The 24,357-nt window shown below is 51.7% G+C and overlaps 8 protein-coding genes across 8 annotated transcripts; 3 read left to right on the forward strand and 5 right to left on the reverse strand.

Annotated features, from left to right (window-relative positions):
- Positions 1 to 1,232: 1,232 nt before the first annotated feature.
- A1O5_10465 (uncharacterized protein) lies at positions 1,233 to 3,446 on the reverse strand (the record flags this gene model as incomplete). The annotated part of the gene is made up of 1 exon (XM_007751041.1): positions 1,233 to 3,446. The coding sequence occupies one exon, from the start codon at positions 3,444 to 3,446 to the stop codon at positions 1,233 to 1,235; it is 2,214 nt and encodes a 737-aa protein (XP_007749231.1).
- Positions 3,447 to 3,779: 333 nt separating this feature from the next.
- On the reverse strand, positions 3,780 to 5,245 carry A1O5_10466 (uncharacterized protein; the record flags this gene model as incomplete). Its single annotated transcript, XM_007751042.1, has 3 exons — positions 3,780 to 3,984; positions 4,037 to 4,822; positions 4,875 to 5,245. 3 exons carry the CDS (start codon positions 5,243 to 5,245, stop codon positions 3,780 to 3,782), a joined length of 1,362 nt encoding a protein of 453 aa, XP_007749232.1.
- Positions 5,246 to 7,520: 2,275 nt separating this feature from the next.
- A1O5_10467 (uncharacterized protein) lies at positions 7,521 to 9,260 on the forward strand (the record flags this gene model as incomplete). The annotated part of the gene is made up of 2 exons (XM_007751043.1): positions 7,521 to 7,840; positions 7,889 to 9,260. 2 exons carry the CDS (start codon positions 7,521 to 7,523, stop codon positions 9,258 to 9,260), a joined length of 1,692 nt encoding a protein of 563 aa, XP_007749233.1.
- An 899-nt stretch (positions 9,261 to 10,159) lies between these two features.
- On the reverse strand, positions 10,160 to 11,485 carry A1O5_10468 (uncharacterized protein; the record flags this gene model as incomplete). The annotated part of the gene is made up of 1 exon (XM_007751044.1): positions 10,160 to 11,485. One exon carries the CDS (start codon positions 11,483 to 11,485, stop codon positions 10,160 to 10,162), a length of 1,326 nt encoding a protein of 441 aa, XP_007749234.1.
- A 259-nt stretch (positions 11,486 to 11,744) lies between these two features.
- Positions 11,745 to 13,106, reverse strand: A1O5_10469 (molybdenum cofactor biosynthesis protein A; the record flags this gene model as incomplete). The annotated part of the gene is made up of 1 exon (XM_007751045.1): positions 11,745 to 13,106. The coding sequence occupies one exon, from the start codon at positions 13,104 to 13,106 to the stop codon at positions 11,745 to 11,747; it is 1,362 nt and encodes a 453-aa protein (XP_007749235.1).
- Positions 13,107 to 14,924: 1,818 nt separating this feature from the next.
- Positions 14,925 to 16,708, forward strand: A1O5_10470 (uncharacterized protein; the record flags this gene model as incomplete). The annotated part of the gene is made up of 2 exons (XM_007751046.1): positions 14,925 to 15,864; positions 15,918 to 16,708. The coding sequence occupies 2 exons, from the start codon at positions 14,925 to 14,927 to the stop codon at positions 16,706 to 16,708; spliced, it is 1,731 nt and encodes a 576-aa protein (XP_007749236.1).
- A 1,007-nt stretch (positions 16,709 to 17,715) lies between these two features.
- On the forward strand, positions 17,716 to 20,889 carry A1O5_10471 (uncharacterized protein; the record flags this gene model as incomplete). Its single annotated transcript, XM_007751047.1, has 1 exon — positions 17,716 to 20,889. The coding sequence occupies one exon, from the start codon at positions 17,716 to 17,718 to the stop codon at positions 20,887 to 20,889; it is 3,174 nt and encodes a 1,057-aa protein (XP_007749237.1).
- Positions 20,890 to 21,631: 742 nt separating this feature from the next.
- Positions 21,632 to 23,869, reverse strand: A1O5_10472 (uncharacterized protein; the record flags this gene model as incomplete). Its single annotated transcript, XM_007751048.1, has 1 exon — positions 21,632 to 23,869. One exon carries the CDS (start codon positions 23,867 to 23,869, stop codon positions 21,632 to 21,634), a length of 2,238 nt encoding a protein of 745 aa, XP_007749238.1.
- Positions 23,870 to 24,357: the final 488 nt, after the last annotated feature.

The raw sequence follows: 24,357 nt of genomic DNA on the forward strand, positions 1-24,357 counted from the left end.
CTTCTATTCCTAGAACCAACTAATGTTCATTTAGGAGCCTCTGGCTTGCTATCAAAGACATTCAACTTGGACGTGACAATTTGTTTACTGGGTAGAAGATTTGGAGGCATTGTCCGTTGAATGTTGTAGCGAGAATAAGAGGCTCCCCGAGCTCTGCCATCCAGCGGGAAGCTTAAGCGGAGTCTTTCTGAACATCTTATTATCATCGTATTATCATCGTGTCGACTTGACGAGCATCACGGCGCAACCAATTACAGGAGATAGTCGACTGTTTTTGGAAGCAATTGTGGCTCTGAATTCTGACAAGGAGAGTCTCACTAACAATAGGGGCAGTGACGCGCTTGTGACGCGGTAGAAGCATGAGCTAGCTGTTACGGATTCGGCTAAACATCGGAAGGACGGACGTCTGATACATTGGCGAATAATCAGGCCACCGGCCAAGAAATGCGACTCGAGGAGTGCATCCTTATTACTAGCACACTCCCCGCATAGGAGGCGCACTCTTTCCTCTCTTACGCTTTGAGTCGTGTATAGTATCGACCATATACTATAGGGATATCTTATATATACTCTTATCGTTAGATTCTGCCTACTTGCCAAGGAATCCCTAACACTAGCCTCATGTGGGGTGCCGCCGCTCATGAGCTGTGCCATGGACGGTGCTTAGACCGTGATGTCCAGTCTGTCTTCCAGAGGTTGTAAAAGCCCGGCTCGTTCACATCACACAATAGCATCCTATTCTAATTATATCTTAACCCAAAATGAAGGGAAAAGAGTCTCTGTTAAATATCAAATCCTAGTCATCCCCTTTTTTTTTTTTTTTTTTTTTGGAGCATCGACCCAAAGCGTACGTACCTATCTGTGTGTACTCATTTTTTTTGTTTTGTAAACAGAGAAAAGACTTCGGTAATCCCACCTGAAAAGCGGACTTAGTACTAGGCTTCCCACCACTCTGATACTACCCTCCTCACCATTCTAGCAAAAAGCACGATCTCGGATCCCAACTTAGTCAGAAACATATCTTTTCTTTTTTGTTGCTATCTCATCCAAGTCTACCTATGGCGTAACAGGTTGTATTCAAGAGTCCCTGAATCGTGCTCATTGCTTAGCTAATACTCGATGGGGTTCCTTCTGTGGATTCTGTCTTTACAATTCTGATGTATATCATCAGCCACGGGTCGTGCAAGCCGTGGGTCTGCGCACGCTTCTGCTCCCTGCTCCTTTCTTCACATTCACGGCTGTCCCAGGCTCAACCCCTCCCCTTCCCCCTCTGCGTCTTCCGCCTCATCATCAAATCCCATCCCCTCTTCGCCCTCCATCTCATCCTCCAGACCACCGACAAGATATTTCTCGCCCTTTCCTTCCGTTGCGTCGGCGACGACGTTCCCATCCTGCACCTCACAGTTCGTCAAGGAGCATTTATTGCCAATCTTGGCCTTCTTGCCCACGACCGTACCCGTCAGGACGCATTTATCCCCAATCGTTGCGCCGTCCATAATAACACAGCCCGTGATTCGAGCCCCGGTGCCGATTGCGACCGAGGCGCCGATGACGCTGTTCTTGATCACGCATTGCGTGGCAATTGTACTGTTGCTGTCGATGAGTGTGTCAGAGCGAGAGATCGTCACCCGCGGTGCGATGGTGGCGGTTGCGTGGATTTTGGCTGGGTGAGAAAATGGTGGGATGGCTGATTTGTTGCCGAGACACTCTTCAATCGAGGAGAGTTTGGCGAGGGTGAGCGATACAGAGAGGAGGAGCGGGGTGGTGTCCACGCGACGCACCAAGGGAGCGTCAGGAGTGGAAGGAAGTATGTATGAGAGGATCGGAGGGACGAGCGGTACAGGTCCTGATTCTTCGGAAGCTTGTGATTCGTCGTCTGCCGAGAGGATTCTGTCTTCCGAGTCTGTCTGCACTCTTGATGCAAGTCGGGCTGTGCGTGGTGCTGTTGTAGATCGATGTACCAGATGGCTTGTGACGTGGGTGCTACTCAATGATAGCAAGTCGATTTCCTCTTCGATCGGCCGTTCGTGTGAAGGAACTTCATCCCCCTTGGAGCTGAGGCGGTGTGTGAATATTTTCCTCGCGCCGAATCGTGCTCGATAGCTTGGTTTGCGCCATTCGGCTTTTGCCCACGTCCCAACGAGATCTTCACTGACGGATTCAAAATCTTCGTTGAATTTTGCAAAATCTTTGACCCAGTAGGGGAAGAAGTAGATATGTGAGTCGCGATATTTGGTCATGCACTTGATTGCCCCATACTTGCGGAGGAGCGACTGCCGAATCTTCCATGATTTGTCCTCCTCGCACTGGTCCCAAAGTTCGGACATGGGCATCGTCCAGACCAGTTTGCGAAGGACTCCCTGGGATTGCATGATGGCAGTTTTGGAGAGTGCCAGATCGTGCTCGGGGTCGAGTTTGGAGGTGCACATGAAATCGCATTCTTCACCTTTCACACTCTCCTCCCTATCGACTGTATTGTACCATATCGACAGGCCACCGCGCCGACCCCGTCGTTCGCCTCCAAGCGATAGTAACTCGTTTCGTGACATGTCAAAGTCTAAGCCAGAACTGGCACCGATACCGCCCGGTCCGCCTAGCCGGGTGAAGTAAGTCTCCAAGAAATGGTCCCCTGAAATGTCGCAAATCAGATCGCAGGGGAGCAATAAGAAATCTGATTTGATCACTTGCTGCACTTCTGGTAGTCTGAGCAATTCTGCCGTCGGGGTAGTGTATTCTAGCGATGTAGGGGCTAGAAGATCGGCCGATGGCGAGGGAAGCGACGTGAGGTAGGGGTTTTGCGCAAGAGCGGCGCCAATTGTGTCCTTTGATGTTGGCGGAGTTATGAGGGTGATATCTGTCACGCCCATCCGGTAACACCAATCCAAGACGTACCAGACCATAGGTCGGTTCGCGACTTCGACGAGAGCCTTGGGATATTCTGCGGGCACACTGGTGAAGGTGCTGAGCCCGATGCCCGGACCGCATAGTATTAGCGCTTGAAACCCCGTCTGAGGCATCTTGATGGCCTTAGAGAACAGACTTCTAGAGAGACTCTCAAAGGTCGTCTGCGTCGTTATATGCGCGTCTCGCTGTGACTCATAACCTGTGGAATAATTTGACAGAGCGAAATTGCGCAAGGGTGAAGGATTCGTCACTTCGCCCTGACCTACGCTTTCGTCTTGATCGAGACTCAGCGGGCGATACAGGGAAGGCGGGACAGGTTGATATGGAGGAGTTGCGCCAGGCACGCCAACCTGTCCTCGAACGATGGCTGAGAGACGTAAAAATTGAATGCGCGGAATCAGTGATTGCCGGCTCGGGCCTGTAGCTGTGCTATCGGTCTCCTGCTGGGTCTGACGAAGCTCGTTGGCAAGGGAATCAATGCCGTCAACGTCGCGCAGAAGACTGATATGATCTACTGCCTCAGAGGTCAAGCGCGTCTGCATGTAGGTAAGGGACTGATTCATCCCGTCTGGGAAAATGAGAGTCTGACAAAAGGACATTAAAGGTGGACTTGGCAGGGATCCACAGCACGGCGAGACGGTAACGGGCGCGGGCGGAAAAAATGTCGAGGTAATGACTACAGTCAAGGCGCAACTCACTCCTTGGGCGCTCAGCAATCGTCAGTTACACATTTAAATAGCTACGATTGTGCATGGAAGCTTCCGCTATTTCAGCCTCTCTAGCCATGCTGGCATGCGCCCGCGGCGGTGTGGTAGTTGAGCAGCATTTTCTCAAACTTCACTCTCTCATCATTCACGCAGGCGTGCTCCTTTCCGTCAATTGTCTCCTTGCGTTGTCTGGTGGTCTAACACCTCGCCACCCTGCTCCGCACCCTCCTCGGTGCCGGTGGCCTTCTCTGTATTCCAAGCCTGTGCGAGGACTTGGTTGAGGGCCTCCTGAAAAATGTGGCAGTTGTAATCGATCAATCCTTTCTTGTTCTTGGCGTCATCATTCTTGATAACGGTGACGAGGCAGAGGTATCTGAGTGGTGTTAGAATGGCATTATTGTGGTTGTGGTAACTTCTCTTCTTACCTATTCATCTCCTTGAGGTAGATCATGGTACCGTCATGGATTGTCATGGAAGATTCTGTTTCTTGCATCTGCTCTCCGAGGACCAAGCCGTGCTTGCGCTCGTGTCCGTAAAGGTCGGTGATGTCCACAATGACGTCGATGTAGTCAGAACACATTTCGTACACCTCCATGTCAACTGGTCTCGTATCACTAGCAACGTAGATCTTGCTGAGGATGTCGAAGAGATAGGCTTTGGCCATGCCGCTGTTGTTGACAAGGGTGTTCATGAGGTTCTCCAAAGTGTCAAGGTGTGGGATCAACTTCTGGACGACCTTGCTGAATGCCTCGAAAATGGAGTAGTCGTAGATCGAAGTCATGTGGTAGCTGACGTTAGGGTTGATGTAGCCTGCGTCGTTCAGATCGTCACCGACGCGCTGTGCGATGTCCTGGTAGATTTCAGCTCGGAACTCATCGTTCAAGCTGTCGATCTTGTGGATGAAGACCTCGACGTTGACGTGGGGAAAGGTGGTTTGGAGGTTGAGGATCGTGGTGGTCAAACGGTTCAAGGACTCGCTATAGTCATCTTGCGCGTCGATGACCCAGACGAGTGCTCCAATCTCAGAAAAGATTTCGTTGGTGTCAAACGTGGGGTCGAAGTAGTCGATTTGTCCAGGAAAGTCCCAGACTTGGAAGTCCATGAAGGAGTGCATGGTGTCTTTCTGGATACGAGTGGTAGATTCGAGGAACAGGGTCTCTTGTGGAGGCATCTTGTGGAAGACAACACTGGTGATGGAGGACTTGCCGCTTCTACGATTTTGTCAGTGACTAGACAGTGAAAGAGAGCTGGCAAGAATCATACCGGCGCTGGCCCATCAGCAACAAGCGTGGCTTATTTTGACGAAGTCGGCGATCCATATCTGCCGATGAGATGGAGGGTTGACCTTGAGAGACGCGGGATGGCTGTTGCCAGGAGGAGGAAGATTCGGATGGGCGAGCGAAAGGTGGCTTGTCCGTATCGTGCGCACTCAGAGCTTGCTCTTCGTCGCTTAGAGATTTGAGAAACGGTCTGACATCAGTCGCGTTAGTCTTCGGAGGTTCAACATAAGTGTATGCGGCCGGGAAATCAGGAAGGCGGCCGTGTTGAGCGTTGATGGAAGCCATTCTCAGGCGCTCTTCAAGGCTCGCGCCACTAGTCGTGCTACTAGCTTTGTCCTCGTCTCGGCGCTCCATGTTGACAGAATTCAAGTTGGATAGAAGACATGGAGAAGGTGAGTCGCCGGGGCGATGGGAAGGAACAACAGACAACAAGCCATATTCTTTCTTTCTCAAGAGTCGCGGGTCTGGTACAATTGTCTGAACAGTTCAAGAAATTCACTGCGCTGGCCTCCTTTGTACCTAGGCAAAATAGCGAGAGAAAGACAGACTCACCATTCATCCACTGTCAGAATATCCACGTTTGTTATATCCTGCTCAATGTAACGGTTCACCCCGACGGCATGATGACTGCACGTGTGACTTGCTCAAACAGAATATAGTCTTTGGAGGCGTCCTATAACATCCATCCGCGATTCTGAAGTGGTCAGGAAGTGTGAGAACCCTAGGCCAGGCATCAAGGAGACAGCAATTCACAACTGGAAGAGAGGGAGCGAAAGAATCAAAGGGCCGAGAAGGGAAGAATTGTCCAGGAGCGGCCGAGGAGACAACTACAGCCGCAGCTCTGCTTCTTCCTCGACTTGTCTGAGGAACCAAAAGGCATGCATTTGATCGACAGTGGGCCGCCAAAACCTTGCGAGATGTCGAGGTGGACCATCGGCGTGGAAGTATATTTCTCCGTCGGGGCTGGCATACGGCGGCGTGTAGCGGCGGGCGATGAAGGAATACGGTCGAGCGTTGACTCATGGGGACACCAGACCGTTGAGACGTTGAGACGTCTTGGACGTCTACTCTTCTTTGGCCTTCGTGAGTGAATAAATAAACATGCATGATGCATCTGCGGTCATCAATACTCTCATGACGTCAATGTGAGCTTACAAACGCCAAGCACTCAAGAGTGTGTGTAGTGTGAGTACTCGGTATTCAGTGGTTTTGATGCATTGGACTACAAGTGGTAAGGAGGATTGTCCCCTTTCGGTTATATTTAGCTGTGGCGTTGGGTTAAAAGACTCTCGTGAATGAGCCTGGTTCTCGGCACTCCCTTCATCGCCGCAGAGAACCTGGATGGCGACGCCGAACTCTCTTGCCGTTCCCTGCGCATCCCCCTCCACCCCCCAAAACACCACGACAGGACCGCCACCAGGTTTGGGAAACAAAGACGGGGAGTTGTGAACCCACACACGAGGACCCAGAGTGTCAGCAGGACAATTTTGAGGACAATTCTCGGACATTGCGGCCGCAATGACGGCAGATTCCAGCACGACACGGGAAGCAAGTGCAAGAGTCACGATAGTCTTTTGAGTACCTTATAAATAAGAGCTAATAGAGCCAACCATGGCGGAAACCATTTGCCGCCAAGGCCGCCTTGCCGGCTCATCCCTATTGTCCTTGTCACCGCTTGAAGCATCAGGAATGGCAATTTAAAGTTGGAAGTAATGGCTCCCATGTGGACTCGGCCAAGCAGGCCAGGCTTGCTTGTGCCTGGCCTGGCGCCACGAGGCTTCAGGTGGATGATCGTCATTACATGCTACTGGGTACTATCTCGCTACTCTCCCCCCCCCGACCCATTCCTGCATTTGGGGATCGGGGATGCCAACCATCCTCAGTGCATCCACATGCACGCTCGACATCCTTTTTCTTTGTTCGCATCAACAGATGCTTGTTTTAGTAATGCTGGTATCTGCTTTCAGCTGCTCGTGTTGGGAGCTGATTACCAAAAGCATTCACATGCATAGACATGCTGCGCAAAATGAGCAGCCTGTGGGCGCCAGGCATCCGACCAGGAACCTGCTTATCGTTCGTTCTTCTCACCCTCCTCCACCACCCCTTATTGCGCTCTTTGTTGGAATTTTTCTTCGTACATACTCAGCCCTCGCACGCCAGCGAGCGGAATGCACTATGATTAACGATAGTCAGTCTGACATAATGCTACGCTGTCTGCCAGTCTAACGCCAGGCTTACCTCTTCGGCATGGCTCCCGTCATGCCCGTCCTCGCCTCCCCTGGGTCCTGGCTCCATTTCCTCCCTTGATGTCAAGGCTGCGTGCTCCTCTCATCGCGTATCCACTCCTTCTGTCACCATTTATCATAATCCGACTCCTGCCCGTCCATGTCAAAAAATCTCCTGCGTGCTGCAGAGAATTGGATGTGAAGCTGTGTGACTCATTTATATTGGACGTGTTGTTGACATTGACTGTTTTGCGCATACCCAAGCTGGTCGTGTTGGTCGCCAACCACGGGACCATGGAGTCATCCCCGTTTCCGCAGCCTTGTCGGCTTCTGAACCTTCCAAACGAGGTCAAACTCCATATCGTCAACTATGTGCGTCTTCGAGGAACTGTCTGAAAGAAATCATGGAGCTGACAAGTCTGCAGCTTGATAATCGCAGAGACCTCTACAATTTGTCCCTAACATGCCGTGTCCTGGAGGACATGGTCATGGCTCGGCTCTACCACACCGTCGATTTCCATCTGCCTCAATCTCCAATGCACGGAACAACTGCATTCCGGGAGCCACTCATTCAGTCTGTCCGAGAGCTCACAATCAGAAATGGCAGGACGCAGAGGAGGAATTCGGTCTACAAGCGCAGGAGGATATCCGATGTGGCATCCATCGAGGGACATGTGAATAGCCTCGTGGAGAAAGTCCCTACCGGTCAAATGACGAGCTTCGCGTGAGTGAACTGCACAGAGGCCGAATGTGCTCGTGCTAATTATGCCAGACTCTTCCATCAGACTCCCCTGAGTCGGCAAACGCTGGCCTTCCTCACCCAGCGACACGAGAGGACGCTCCAGCGCCTCCACTTCTACGATGTCGTTTCCTGGAAAGAAGGCACGCTCATTCCCCAAAACCTGACCGGTCTCGAGGCTCGCACAGTCAACGATGGGGAGGCCGTTGAAAAGATCATATCCGCCAACACGAAGTCGATCAAGAGACTGTCGCTGGGACAGGAGAAGCAGCTGATTGAGCGGTACCAGCAGAGCAGGCTGAATTTCCTTCACCACATCCCGCAACCGATGGAGACGTTCTTCAGCTCTGCGTATGCACTAGACACGTTCCCTCAGCTTCGTGACCTCTCCCTACAGGGTCTGGACGTGACGCTCCTGCGGCCGTCCTCTATCCCTCAGGCCTTGTTCTTCTGCCAACTGGAGCGCCTCGCCCTGGAATCTTGCCCTGGTAGCAACGAACTCCTCGAATCTATCGCGGGAACGTTCCACTGGGCGTCGGCATCCCCTGAGGCGCCCCAAAACCCACGTGTCAACCCATCGCTGAAACACTTCCTCTTCCGCCACGAAAATCCCACAAGCCCGCTCAAGGATGCTCTCGTCCGCTTCCTCAACTCGTTCACCGGCCTCCGGACATTATCGCTTCTATTTGAAAACGGCGCCATATTGGAAAGACCGAGCACATTCATTGCCGAACACGGTCCTACCCTTGAGACCCTAGTATTTGAATCCCGCATTCAACCCCGTGAACATCTCTCAATGGACACTTCCCGTCCCTTCGGCGTGGGAGGATACAGCCATGATCTATGGGAGGAGTCGATCAACGACATCGCCCGCCTCTGCCCGAATATGATAGAACTGGGCATGGGCTTTCCGTGGAACGATGAGATGATCCGACTGCGAAAGACGGCTCTCCCGACTCTCCAGCACCTGAGAACCATCCACATTCGCAATTTCCCCGAGAACCAGGTATTTAGCCAACTCGGGGATTACAGCATCAAGGAATACGCGACCAAATTCGTCGAATGGGTCTTTCCTTCCCTGGCCGGAGGAGCCAAACCATCCCTAGCACACCTCGCCGTCGGGCCGACGCTGTACGAGTCGCGGTGGAATATCGCGCCCTCGCAACCCTCCATCGCTACAGGAGGCGCAAACGCCTCCAGCGCTACTCAGCGCCAGCAGCAGCAACTGACGTCGCGCGCCCAGCCGCCCGAGTTCCTGCGCACACACCACTTCTGCCTCGACTGGGCCCAGACGCGCTTCAGCCGCTGGAGCTGTCTGATCACGCCCGTCTCGGAGAAATACATGGAGGAAATGGCCGGCCAAAAGCCTCTAGGCGGCGTCTTTGAACAAGTCTGGTTGAAATGAAATGAATGAGATGAAATGGGTTGACCCAGCCCAACCCGACTCGACCAGATCAAACCCAGCACAGGAGCAGATTAGCAATTAGCTGCTACCGCCTCCTACATACCTCTCTTTCTCTTGACCTTTATTTTCTTCTGGCGTCGGCGTCTTGACTACATATCCGAGGCTATTTCAACTTGACCAAGTACTCCGTCCTATGGTCAGGGGACTCATTTTGCATCGTCATCATCATCATCATCACCACCACCACCACCATCGCCGCCATACTTTTCTTAGTGATTATTGTTATCATTGTTGCATATTACCAGCGAAACGATACCCATATAGACCGACCTCTCTGCGATTCAATTTTGAATTATTCGCAAGATCTAAGCCATATAAATGAATAAACAAATACAAAAGAATGTCGAAGATAGGCTTTGAAATAAGCATACATGTATACGTATCAAACACGTAGAGCTACAGAACTCCTATTATTTCTGGTTGTAGAGACCTAGACAGAAAAAAAAAAGGGGGGGGGGGGGGAATGGAGCAACGGAATGAATGAATGAATGAACACTAAATAACCCGCAAGAATCGCCACGGTATTACGTCTTGCAGGCGATGAATCCGAGTTAAGCTATCATTCTGTGTGGAAAGAAAGGCACAGAGACATAGATAGTACTGGGTACGAAGAGGGTAAACATCGAGCACGGAAACTGCACCTGCTAAGAAGGGTGGTATATCTGTACAGAATACATGTCCATGCATATATGTATGAGTACGGTGTCCCGAGTGTACGGCCATGCGAGTGAGATATCTTGGTCTCCGCCCGATGCTGATTCCTTGCTTTGACCTCTGGTGGTACGTATGCCTGTACATACATACATCTAGCCTCCTCAGTGGGGTCTGTCTTCCTGTCCCTAGAATGCATCACCCTTGGCCGGGGCAACGGGGGTCCTGTGGTTGGCCTTTCGAGAAGCATGCAGTCTCCTCAGCCGCCTCGTTCGCAGATTGGCCAGGTCCTCAGCTGAGATTTGTCCCTTGGTGGAGCTCTCCTCTCGTCTCTGGTCGACGGCCTGCCGTATCTCTCGCTGCTTGAGGAGTTGGTCCTGCTCCTCCACACCCTGTTCCGTCTGTTTTGCCCCGTTGCTCTGGACGTGATTGTTTTTTTCTCTGTTGGAGCTATTGAAAGATATGCGCTCGCCTAGTTTGTAGTCCCATTCCCAGTCTCCAGATTTGCCGCCACTTTTCGCCGTGACCCGCGTCCCAGTCAAAACCATTTCCTTGTCCACGCCCTTGAGCATGTCGTACATGGTCAGTCCCGCCACAGACGCCGCGGTGATGGCTTCCATCTCCACGCCGGTTTTACCTTCACAGGCAACCGTGGCTGTGACCAGCACACCACCGTAGAGTCTCTTGATATCGCTGGGAATAGCTGCGTCGACTTTGCCCTCTGACAGCGGATAAGGCAAGTTGTCTCCCATAAATGGCTCTAAGCGGACTGTGACGCCCGTGATGTTGAGGCCTGGATGAGCGAGAGGGATGAGATCAGACGTCTTCTTTGCAGCCTGAATGCCTGCTACCCGTGCCACAGCCAGTGCGTCACCCTTTCGTAGCCGCGACGCAAACAAAACGCCGTATGTCCCGTAGTGGGAGAAAAGGAGTAAAGTTGTTGCCGTGGCGGAGCGAGAGGTCGGTTTCTTGTTCGTGATAGAAACCATATGCGCTTCGCCGTCAGAAGTGAGGTGGGTAAGAGTCGCGTCCGTGGTGGATGATGCTGGGGACTCTTCCTGTTGCGTTTCAGAGGATTGTTTCAGCGTTTCGCTCTCTCCCCACCAACCTGGTGCGCCACTGTTGCTGCGTTCGTCGGGACGGCTTCGGTAGTGGTAAATGCGCTTCACAATATCTCGAACTAGATATTGTCCGTACCACTGCGCTTGAGATCTTGTTCTTGGAGTCTTAACCCGTAGGGTTCGTTGTCGGCTTTCATCCCAGGTGCGAACAGAAGTTGCTGGAACGTTTTCCGGCTCCTTGGTCGGTACGCGACGATACGAAGACTGGCCGTGCACATAGCGAAAAGGCTTATGCCTCAATCTCGCCAGAGAGGCCGAGTTGCTAAACTTCCTAAACCCAGCAGGCCTTATCGGAAAGAGCGAGGAAAAGCAGCGAACTTGATACCATGATGATGAAGGTGCAGATTGCGGCAGCAAATGCATCGGTAGCGAAGATTGTTGCAAGGCAGTCATTGCATTAGAATACCTGAACAGGGGTGTCCGTGGCGGCAAAGCTGGCAAAGGCTGTCCAAGAGGAGCATCATCTACAGAAACACCAAAGTCAGCTAGATCACTGACCAAACAAATGGGCTGAAGACAGGACAAAGGCAGACACGAAATAGGTCTATATTCATCATATCCAAAGTTTTGGCATTCTGTACTGTGGTTCCATCGGATCCTTTCGTCGTGACAGCAGTGTGAAGATCTGGGACAATGATGAGAATATCAAGGCTTACCCACCGATAAGAATCATTGGTCTGTTTTTCATATTCTCCAGCTCGCCAATTCCAGCATGCTTCTCCTTCTTGCGTTTCACCGCCATGCCAATGACATCGAGCAACCTTGCTTCCTTTTCGGATATCGCTAGTCCCTTAGTCCCGGAAAGCTGCTGTCGACGATCCATCTCAAGTTGTCGAATAGCTTCCATGGCTTCAGCGTCGATAGGTTTGCCGTCATTTGACTCACGCAGTATATCACGAAGAGAGACTTCGGAATTTCCAAACAGGCAAACCTTGAGGTTTCCATCGGACGTGATTCGAAGGCGGTTACAAGTGCCGCAGAAGTTGTGGGTCATGGAGGTAATGAACCCAATTCGACCAGCGAATCCCGGGATTTTATATGTCTTGCTCGTGTCGTTTTTGTGGTCTCGTACCTTTTGAACATCAGGGTATCTCTGGCGGATGAGGGCCAGCATTTCCCTAAAGCTCAACATCTTTTTCTCCGACCATTTGTTGCCGTCAAATGGCATATACTCGATAAATCGCACCTCGAGATCTTGGTCCCTGCCCAGTTCCACAAAGGGTAGAATCTCTCGTTCATTAAGACCCCGCATTACCACGCAATTTATTTTGAGTTTGATACCTGCCCCCAGTTTGTTCATCTCGAGTATACGGTTGATAGATTTCATGACTGCGTCGTGCCCGTTTCTCCGCGTCATGATGGTGAATTGGTAAGGATCGAGCGTATCCAAGCTCAAATTGACGCCGGTCAGCCCGGACTCTACCATGGAGTCGAGTTTTCGATGTAAGGATATGCCATTTGTTGTTATGCACAGTTCTTTGAGACCATTACTCCTCAATTTTCCAATTTGATGCATAAGATCCACAATATCTTTCCGCACCGTAGGTTCTCCCCCTGTCAACCGAATCTTGTCAACGCCCTGGTTGACGAACAATTCCGAGAGATATACAATTTCGGGGGTTGTGAGCAGGTGCGCCGAGGGAGAAAGCGGAACACCCTCCTCGGGCATGCAATAGAGGCATCGTAGATTACATCGTTCAGTAATTGAAATGCGCAGATAGTTATGCTGTCGGGAGTAGTTGTCGGTCAAAAAGGAAGAGAAAGGTCGCGGTTCAGCCTCATTTCGCAGGCTTTCGAGGCGCGGCCGCTCATTCTGCGGCGTCTGAGCACTCTGAGTCCGAATCGGATGTGCCTGCCATCGAGCAGTTTCGGCTGCGGGCGGCTGCGGCTGGGGGTTTGTAGCGGTAGACAACTGACGCTGAGGGTAGCGGGGAGGCTTCGAGTGGCGAAAGGACTGTGGTCTCGTTTGGCGCAAAAGAGTAGCAATCATCTGCTTGAAGCTGGCCTCGGCCATGGTGAAAACGAGTCAAAGCTGCACAAGACCTCCAACATTAGCCGCGAAGGGGTCAGCAGTCTTTTATCATTAGCAAAAATGAACTAAATGGGATAAATAATAAGGCATTGAAGGAGCAATCTTATACGCGGGTAACATGCCGACAACGGAGAAAGTAATTGGCTTGGTGACTGGTGTATCTCAGATTGACATTAGTCACGGTGCAGGAATTCAACGTCAATGCCTTGGGCGGAGATGTGAGATGCGAGATGTGAGGAGAAGCGAAGAAGCAAAAGCAGCAACCAGATGTGGAAAACTCGCGCGAGATCCGTGCGAGCCGTGGAAGCCAGCTCGCCAGGCTGGACACGCCGGGTCTGGTCACATGACTAGATCACCAGCCACATTCTCGCGCCACGTTTGCCACGGTGGCCACAAGCTGGCACACGTCGGGTTTAGGGCTTCGGCCTCAGGGTTAAGGGCGAGTCATGTTTTTGCTCGGCCGAAGACTGTGAGAGACATTTATTTTGTACCAAGTACGCTTACCTCGATTCCTCGTGAACTTCTTCCGGGTTTGCGGGTGATGGATCAAGCTGTCAGATCGCTCACCCTTGCAAGTCTTCATCAATTTAGATCTACATAGGTCTCAATCACTGTCGTGGATCGCTGCGGACTGACGTTGTATATGGGTGAGAGCAGCGGCATGGGCGATCTACCTACCTCGCGACATAATACGTCGAGACGTCAACGGTCTCGGTGACGGTCGTTCCAGGGGCAGAAAATAAGGAGAGCTCGTCTGATGAACCATAGTTGATCAGGCTTATCCACATAGGCGGATCAACGTTTCAATAATTTGCAGCGGGTCCAGACAAGTTTCATACTCATGACCGGTAGTTCTTGCCATTGTTTCGGAGCCACGGTGGATGTTCGCGCCTGATGATTGAAGCGTTAGAAAGGCTAAATGCTCAGTCTGATCGCCCAGTCACCGGGGTCACGTGAGAATAAGAGAGAGATTGTACCCGGTATGGGCCAGCGCATAATTCATCGCTGAGGTTTCATACTGCGGACAATGGAGTAGGGTCTGCCAGGGGGGATTCCAATATCCTTGAGCCATCGAGGCATCGTATGATGGTATGTAACTCGGTTTGTGCCCTGCCAATGCTTGGATTTCTTGGCCATCTCTGTGCAAGATTCATGGCAGCCTGAAGACGGAGGTCACTGGCCATGTCATTGGCGGAGATTGCATACCAGATGCGCTGATCACGGGGAGATGGAGCCGCCGATACTCCGGACCCTCGTTGACTCTCGCAAGACATGCCCCAAAACCGGGACCCGGCAAGCAACACGAGCCAGTCACAGGCAGTTCCAGGGGGGAGACACTCCGACACAGCCTCAGCACTTACTCTCAAGAAGCCTGGTGAGCCCCCAAGTGCTGTGCTCTTAGGCACTTACGGGCTGCTAGGCTCTCGTCCGGATGAGCCCTGCGCAACTAACGACTCCGTATGAGGTACTGTGGTCTGCCAACTTTCCCTCTCCCTGCGTTTTCCTGCTTTCCCTCCTCTCCTCCTCTGCCTCTCTCTCCCTTACTCCTTCCTCCCTTGCAACTTCTCACTCGAAACTCTTCAATCATTCCCTCATTCCATCACCAACTCGCCCTTGCTACCATCTCGACCGAGATACAAACACCTTCACACGACGCCAGACGCCAGACGCCAGAATTTGGATGACATTGGACTGAACAAACACTTGGGAACCCTGTGTGCCTATTTTTAGGCTGCCTTGAAAACCCGCGTAGGCTCCCAGGCCACGCACCCGTCAAGTAAACCAACTCTCATCTCTGCAATGAGTTATTCTGCTTCCCAGTCGAGCATGTCCCAACTCAACACCACCTTTGACCCTGACTACGATTCCTTCCTCAACATCGAGAATGACTTCACACCTGCAACCACCTCTCCAGACATCAAGTCAGTCCCGATGCTGACCCCTCAATCGTCCATCCCAGGCTCTGCAACCTTTGCCTCGAGCTCGACTCCTACCACGTTCCCCGGACCGAGCTTCCAGTACGATCGCTACCACCAGCAGACCGGCATCCCCATCGGCGCCCTAGCCAGCACTTTCAACATCAACAAAGCGACTGGCTTGCAATACCATGAGGGAAATGGAGGCTTCATTATGCCCACCGAGACACTGAACATGCCATTGAGTGACTTGGACGAGTTCGACTTCTCCCGCAATCCAGCTGATATGGATTTCGAGACGGATTCGCCGAATGGTCTTCCCGCCATGTTCTATCCTGACGCATCATCTGGTCCGGCACAATTCGTCAGCCCGACCACTTTGGTGACCCAGAACAACACTGCTTCTACCCCGATCAAACGAATCTATCCTGGAATGCACAGCCAACAGGCTGCTCAGGCCAAGGCTCAACAGGCTCAAAAGCAGGAACAGATGGCCCGACAACAGCAACATCGTCCGCAGAGCCAGAAACCTCTTCCGGGTCCAGCTCCCACAAAGAGTCAGCCAGCCAAGGATCCCCTTGTCGAAGAAAGCATCTCCAAAGTCTTGAATCGGATGAGGCAAGCCAGCGCTGTTTCCGTGTCTGATGAAGATACTTCCCCACTGACTGGCATGTCCCACATGCCTCGTGTCAAGAAGGATGAAGATGATATGGATGAGGACGAACGTCTCCTGGCGAGCGAGGAAGGCAAAAAGTTGTCCAGCAAGGAACGTCGCCAACTTAGGAACAAGGTGTCTGCCCGTGCCTTCCGTTCTAGAAGAAAAGGTATGCCCCTCTATTCGATCTCACACTCGACGTCTATTAACTCACGTCGTCAGAATACATTTCTCAACTGGAAGGAGAAGTTGCCGCCAAATCTCAAGAAGCCAACGATCTGCGTTCTCAGAATCAGCAACTACGCGAAGAGAACAACCGTCTCACAGACCTCACGCGCATGTTGCTCTCTTCACAAGCCTTTTCCGGGTTTTTGCAGGAACTCAGCCAGTCTAACTTGCCAGCGCCGAATGTTCAGAGCAACCCTCAGCAGCAAAAATCTCTCCAAAACAAGCCCCAACCCCAACCCCCAACCCAGCCTATGAAGAAAGATATCGGCTCAGATGAAGCTGCTCACCAAATGCAGCTTCAGCAGCCTCAAGTTGGGATGGCCTTGATTCCAGACACTCGCGTTGATTTCTCTGCAATCCAACCGTCGAATGGCTGGATGAACGCTCTTCCCACTAACGACTTCCAAGTTTACGCTGTCATCGACTTACCAGAACTACCTGTTCTCGATCTAGAAAATCTATCCGGAAAGCCCCAATCAAGCAAGGGCTCAAGTAAAGGATCAAAAGATGCACCACGTTTGCCGGACCTCCCGAGCCAGGTGGCAACTTCTACGGAGCTAGAGATGCCTCAAGTTGACGAATCTATTCCTCTCGACCGAGACAGTTTTGCATTGTACTTTGATCCACTTGGACCCTGCTCTGACGATTTCTGGACAGTCACCAATTCTGCTCAGCAAGATACGGAACTCGCTGAAGAGGAAAGGGCGGCGAATCTGAAATCGCTGTGCCATGATCTTGATGAGACTTGTGGCAAGCTTGCAGAGTACACGGCACATATGAGATGAAAGCTCGTTGATCTAGCGATGAAGAGCAACCAGAAGGGTGCTCGCCAGAGTGATACAATAGCTTAACTAGGCAGTGAGGGGTTTTAATGCTCATTTTCGGCCATGTTGCCAGTGTATAGAGTTTTTGAAATCATACCTTTTACATCATGTCCTATCTCGGTCCTGTCATCCAATATGATGAGTAGGTAGAAACTTTCTGTGATTGCATTTGGGATCTGTCGCCTTTTTTTTATGCGGATTCTTTTAGAGTGGAAAGCTGCATGATTTGACTCACGAATCTCTGTAACTCCCTACTCGTTAGTAGTACGAGGTTCTCAGTACTATGGGGAGAAAAAGGGTAGAGAGGGCTTGAGAGGGGTGACGCAAGGCGACTTCGCAGCCTCGTCAACCGCCATGACCGAGAACTTTTTTGACATCTTACACCATTGCTGCCATCGCTGAAAACAACGCAGTTCGTTTCAGACACTCCTTTGTCGTGACTCATTTTTCTACCGGTTTCCAGCTTTGGGGAAATTACCTGCCGCCAGTTAGGGCTTTGCATTTTGAACTGTACCATGCACTGAGATACATTCCTTCCCCAGCCAGTCGCCCTGGCTACCCCGAAGTCGATCTCAGTCTTTCCTCGGGCATGTTCTGCGACCCAGCTCTTCACCAAAGACCGAGCTTCGTCGAATCGTTCTCTCTTTCCTTTCTCTGCAAGATTGTACCGCTCGACTCGGCTTGCTAGTCTCTTCTCCCCCAAATCTTACCCGGCCAAACGACAGCGGATTCACCTGGGCGGGAAAAATCGTTCCTCGAAAGGGAGAAGACTGGTCTGGGATGAAGAAAAGTGTGGTATACAAGAGAGAAGTCTTAATTCCCCTCGAGCCCGCCTGAGCATTTCTCGCCTCTCTGCTCAGAGACTGCCCTCTCCCTGGCACAGGCAAAAAGGCCAGAGAAAAAGAATTCTAGCGGATCGTGTTGGATTCAAGGAACTGTCATCCACGAGGTCCGAAAGGTCCGACACAATGCATGGGCAGAAGGAGGGACCCAAACCCATTGGAGTGCGCACAAACTTCCACTTCCAATTTATTACAACTCCCACCTCCGATACTCCCGGGACGTCCCTGGTACTACACTTCAATTCCAAGAGATACATATTTGGGGAGATTACGGAAGGCACTCAAAGAGCATGCGTACAACGCGGGGTCGGGCTCCGGAAAGTACGAGGTCTGTTCCTCTCAGGAAAGACGCTCTGGAACAATGGAGGACTCATAGGCCTCATTCTCTCAATGGCAGATGTACAGCAATCCGAGATCGATGAAGACACGAACAGGCGTCCCAGGTTGCACATACATGCAGGCCCAAAGCAGCTACACTCTTTTGCATGTGCACGGAGATTTGTCTTCCGTACTGGGATGCCGCTGTCAGTTCATGAGGTCGATGTCCGCAAGAGCAGTCCCCATTTGAACCCGATCCATGAAGATGAGCATATCCGGGTATGGGCACTGCCCGTCGAGGACCGCTCTACCATCCCCACGCCACAGGACAATTCTGACGATTCTGGCGTTGACGAATTCCAACTAGAAAAAGATCAGAAGTTACGAAACGAAGTCATCAACAACATGTTCGACTCTGATTGGAGGCGTGATCATCTTGTTCAGGCTAAGCTCAAGGACATCAGACTACCGGCAGTCGTGTGGGTGAGGGATCCCGAGACGAAGACACTGATCACTTACCCTGTTTTTGACATGAGTAAAACCACCTTTACACCGGACACGGAAGTGCTGGTTCGCAGTCCCTGGCCTGCCTCGACTGTACAGGAGCTGCCACCAGCCACGGGCCTGCCGGAAACTGTTGCAATGTCCTACATTGTCAAAGGTCATCCTCAGCGCGGCAATTTTGATGCTGCAAAGGCAAAAGCCCTGGGACTACGCCCCGGCCCAAAATATGCCAAGCTGGTAGCAGGAGAAACCGTTGAGAGTGACGATGGCAAGGAAACCACAATCACCCCGCAGATGGTCTTGAGCCCAACTCGGCCTGGCAGGGGTTTTGCCTTGTTCGATATACCATCGGCCGGCTATCTTGAAGAATTCGAACGACAACTAGATAGTCGGGCTGACTGGCTTTTAGAAGGAGTCGAAACTGCTGTCTGGATGACCAAAGGGAAGGTACTGCAAGCGGAAAGATTTCATCAACTGCTTCACAAGTTCAAAGACTTGAAGCATATCATTTCGGATCCTCATCTGTGCAATGATTACATCGCCTATGATTCTACCGCCATGTCTTCTGCCCGATTGTCCCAGATCGCGCCAGGCCTTTTCTCCGTTCCTCGATTCGACAATTCGCGCGCCTATCGCACAATGATCGATAAATCAATGGTTGAGCTGGCCGACGTTTTCGAAAAGCTCCAAATCGTGCCGGCGAAAAGAGGACTGAAAGTACATGTCGAACCCAATCTCGTCATTGATGAGGGTGAGGTCACACCTAACCTTGACCTTGACTCATTTTCAACGCCCATGGAACCAGCAGTGCAAGAAGTGTTGCCGGATGATGTGCCGGTGCACCATGTTCCAATTCCTGAATTCAAGTCAGGCATGGATTTGGATGAGCCGGAAATTGTTACCTTAGGCACGGGTTCCGCAGCTCCGTCAAAATATCGCAATGTCTCGTCCCTCCTTCTTCGCATGCCCAATGGGATGGGGAACTACCTATTTGACTGTGGTGAAGGTACTCTCGGTCAATTGAAGAGGTTATATCACGCCGAACAACTGGACGACATTTTGTGCAACCTCCGGGGGATCTGGATATCGCATCTTCACGCAGATCATCATTTGGGCACCGTGTCTGTGCTGAAACATGTATTTCAAACCGTTCGAAGATTGGCAGGTCCTGGGCACCACGGTCGCCGACCGCCTCCATATCTGTTTTCCGAGATCAACATGATCGACTATCTGGATGACTACGAATCTGTTATGGGCATACCAACGGATCTGCTCTGCACCCCCATTGCCTGTGACCCTCACAAAGGGCTATTCCATCGTAGGAGGCACTTCGAGATACAAAGTGATCTTTATATTCGCGAGCTACGTACCGTCAAGGTCAGTCATTGTCATGGTGCGCAAGCTGTCTCCGTCACCTTCAAAAATGGGTTCAAATTCTCCTACAGTGGCGACTGTCGTCCTAGCGAGGCTTTCTGCGAGATTGGCGCCAATTCGGACGTCCTGGTGCATGAAGCCACCTTTGACGATGGTATGGAAGGCGATGCTATGGCTAAAAAGCACAGCACGACAGGCGAAGCTGTGGGTGTTGCATTGGGTATGGGCGCAAAAAATCTCATTCTCACCCATTTCAGTCAACGTTATCAGAAGATACCAGTCTTCAGCAGTGTAAGAATGCCAGAGCGCGTGTCTGAGGAAGACTTGCTTGATGACGTTGATGATGAGATGATCAATACAAATGCAAATGGCAACGATGACTCTTCAGAGTCGGAGCATCTCCCTGCACAAAACCTGGACTCTTCCGCGTGGATCCAACCCGACTCAGCTGTGCGCGGCCTGAACATCGCAGTAGCATTCGACTTGATGCACATGCGTGTGTCGCAGATCAAACACATGAAAGAACTCTTCCCCGCAATCTCTAAGATGTTTGAGATTGAGGAGGAGAAAAGAGATCGGTTACGTATGGAAGCAGCTGCGCAGCAGAAAGCAGACCTCGAGAGCAGGAAATTAAAACGGCTACAAGCTATGGAAGCGAATAGGAAGAAGATGGATGCGGAAAACAAGCAGAGGCAGATGGACAAGAACAGGGAGAAGAAGAACAGGAGGGCCAAGAAAAAGGAGGGGAAAGGAGAAACCGTGAATATGTCCCAGAATCAGGGAGTGCCGGCGGGAACCCAAAAGAGAGACGGTGATGGAGCAGCAGCCGACCACTCTGCTCTCCCAGTGATCCTCGATGCTTCCGGGGCGGAGCCCACAACGAACAACTACGTTGAAGTTGGTAAGAAACGCGACACAAATACACGTGAGGGTGTAAATGCTAAGCGTGCCCAGGCCGGTGACGGCAGTGAGTCGCAAATATTGGGCATGCCAGCGCAAGACGGAGCCTCAGCAGACCCAAACCTCGCAGAGCAGAGGCTTGGTAATGGTAAGGTCTTCAGCACTGGCAGTCAAAGTCCACTGAAGAGGCGCAAGACTGAATAGGCTCTTACATTAGGATTGACGGCCATATGACAACGGGCATCGCCGAAAACTGCATCTACGCCTTGAGGTCGACGTTCAGCCATTCAGAGAAAGACATGAATGCACCCGAACCAAGCTGCTGGGGCTCTCGTTTTTATCCCCAGCCTCGTCCTGTCATCATCAGCTGACTTTCCCACAAGTACGACGAACAAGTCAGATACCTAGATAGAGAGATCTTGCGCGCACAATAAATACTACTGACTGGCCTCAACCTTCTCGGTCATTCTCTGGGCCCAATTGATCTCTTCCTCGAATGAATTTCATCTCAAAACGGAGACAAGTGTTTTCCAGTCCATTTCTTTACGACATATCTCGGACATCGTCTCTACAGTCTCAATATGGGGCAATAGGACTGGTGGTATTACCCTAATCTAGCCAACGTATCGATTTTAAATAAAGACCTGGCATGACAGGGACGCCTTGGCTCCTCCACTAGACAATGTATCTGGGCTTCTCTACAAAGCTTCCCAGGAAAGCTAGACTTCCTTGCTCCCTGAGAAATACGTCTCTCGGTTTGAATGGATGGACATCACTATAGTAACTAAGTTTCGCTCATTTGTCTTCATTCCTTTTTTTTCCCTTATCTCTTGAGCTATTTTAATAGCCACCCATCCACCCTCCTGCACAGAGACAGATAGGCATACACAGGCCCAGAGAGAGATAGGGAGAGGAAGAAGACATATCATATACCCGATTCTACGAATTACCTGCCGCGGTAGAACCAATCCAGATCCTCCCTCGATGCAATTTCCGACTCGTATGCTCGGCTCCATGTAGAATGCACGTCACTCCTGCTCCTGCTCCTGCTGTGACTAGCTGAGCTCCTGGATGCTGCTCTCTCGCGCGCATGCACATGGCTATGGGGCGTGACAGGTGTCTCGGACGCTCTGCCGTCGCCGTGGTGGTTTCTGCTCTCGCCACCTGTGCTCGCACGCACGGACAGGCGCTCGGGCGTCAGTCTCTTCTTAGTCGTGGACGAGATGAGTGTCGACGACGAGAACGACATTGCCGGATGGAGCTTCGCTGACGACGAAGATGTGTTCCCAGGCCTCTTGGTCGGCGCGTAGGCGCTGACGATCTCGTCGTACAGGTTGAGGAAGGCCTCTGTGGAGGACACTGGGCACCGTGGAGGTGTTGACAGTGCTGGCGCCGGTGCCGGTCGGCATGAGGGCTGAAATGTCGGTTCAGGTGAAGATAGAGACGTAGCTGAGGATGTGCATGTCTCCACGGAGGACGATGGGCTACGAGGGCTCCGCTGTGTCCCTGCTCCAGCAGGCCGGCTGATTTCATCGTACAGACGGAGAAATAGCTCCGACGCGGATGCTGGAGGCGCGTATGCTGATGGCCCAGGTGCCGGCACATGTTGTTGTCTCGGTGGTGCTTCATATGTCTCTGTGAATGGAGACGGCGCCAGGAGATCCGTGTAGGTGTCTGCCGAACTGCGTCTGGGGACCGCTGATAGTGATTTATGCGCCGTGGTAAATGATGGTGCATGAATTCGGGATCGAGAGTGTGATTGGCTTTCACTCCGCTCGTCCTCGTCCTCATCAACTCGGGACAGATGCTGCCTGCTTCGAGAGGTGGGATGCCTCTGATTTTTGGACGCCACCGTTGCGGAAGAATATATGCTCGAACTCGAGGCCAAGCACGGCTCTGTTTCCCAAGAATCTGTCGACATGAAAGGCGGTTGCATCTGGTGATTATGGCTTTGGTTGCCTAGTGAGCGACCATAGCGCGTAGGTGGCTGTGTTTGTCGCTCTTGTCGAGGTGGTGTCTTCCAATGTGACCTTGGAGGTACATATTCAAGGCACTCATCTTCGTCTTTGTCGTCTCTCAGCACCTGCGAAGTGATAGTTTGTGGATCGTCGACCACGCTACAGACACTGTGTCGTTCGCTCCTCGGGGAGGCGTGTTCGTAAGGACTTTGGCCTTTCATAGATGGGTCGCCCGAGACAGAGCTGATATCTGATTCGAATGTATATTTCACGTGCGGATGCGGCTGACTTGGAAGATATGTCGTGCTGGTCAACGCCTCAAACGCGTCCATGCCTTCAAGATCGGCCTCGTTTGGCTCCCCTGGCAGACCCTCCTCGACGTTATGATCGCATTTGCTTGGCAGGCTGGCTGTTCGTGCAGCCTCGTGCTCGGGAAGACCCTGGGGATTGGGAACAAGGCGAGAGCCGTCGTCGCGCTTGGCTCTCGACCGTCCGCTTTTCCTTCTGCTCAGCTTCATGTACTTGTATTTCTCCTTCCTCACCGCTTCGATGCTGGCCCGTGCCTTCTTCAAAGCCATTGCTTGCTCCTCATTCTGCAACATGACCGCGTCCAGGTCAATCTCTTGGCCGGTGGCCTTCTGGACGCGGCGTGCCAGCGCCGCAATCCAAACCTGCACCCACAACTGCAGTCTGGGGTTTCCATACGTGGCGATGAAATACTGGGTCGCCCTCGACCGGATCGTCCACCTCAGGTCAAGGAGAATCTCCAGGTCACATGTAATGCGCGACAGGATGCACGCGCCGCAGCGGTCATTCTGGTAGCTCCACTGTGAATCCTGACTGGAAGTCAAGAAGGTCTTTTCGTAGTCCTCCGGCGTGAGCCACAAGGCGTGCAGAGCTCGCAGTCTCATAACGCGAACGTACTGCTCCGGGGAAAGCAATTCGCATTGCGAAATGAGGTTGTTCAGACGTACTCCGACCTCCAGTTGGATATGGTGTAGCACGATATCCACCACGTCGTAATGTAGCGCTTTATGCAGCCGGCAGAGATGACCGCGAGGCGGCAGGAGGAGCTTCTCCAGTCGACTCGGTCTGAGGAAGGAGGGCAACGATTTCACACCCTTGGCAATGCGCCGAGAGAGGGCTTCTGGGGCTTCATTGGGTCGAGACTGTAGAAGCTTCGCCAATGTCGGAATGGATCTAGACGGGATCTCTTGAATATACATCTCGTCAGTTCTTTCTTCTGAGCCAGTGGCTGAGCAATCTCACCTGGTTCGTGCTATTGCTGATGTTGAGCAGCAGCTTCTTTTCGTTTTCTTCTTGTTATTGCAAGAAACCGTCCTTCCAAAGAGACAATTTCCAATGAAAGCCCAGACAAAAGGTTGAAGGATCCTGTCAAGAAATGCTTTGATGAGCTTTGGAGGGTGTGCAATAAGAGATTTCGAAGAAGATGGTTGGAGTTGGTAGAGATGGCGCAATTATATTCCTTTCCACAGACAATAGATCAAAGAAAATCTGGTGGATAAAGGCAAAACTAAACTCCTTGTTCCCCCTTCATGGATCTCAATGTTCGGCGAACGTAGAGTTGAAAGCGCGCTGTCCAAACATAACATTGACAATGGGGATGCAGACAATGATCCCAAGTGCCTGGCTGGACAATATAGTGTTTTGGGCTCCAGAAAACCAGGATTCAGCATCAAAAAGAAGCGAGAGG

This window comes from Cladophialophora psammophila (genome assembly GCF_000585535.1).
Source record: "Cladophialophora psammophila CBS 110553 chromosome Unknown aczJe-supercont1.20, whole genome shotgun sequence".
Classification (NCBI taxonomy): domain Eukaryota; kingdom Fungi; phylum Ascomycota; class Eurotiomycetes; order Chaetothyriales; family Herpotrichiellaceae; genus Cladophialophora; species Cladophialophora psammophila.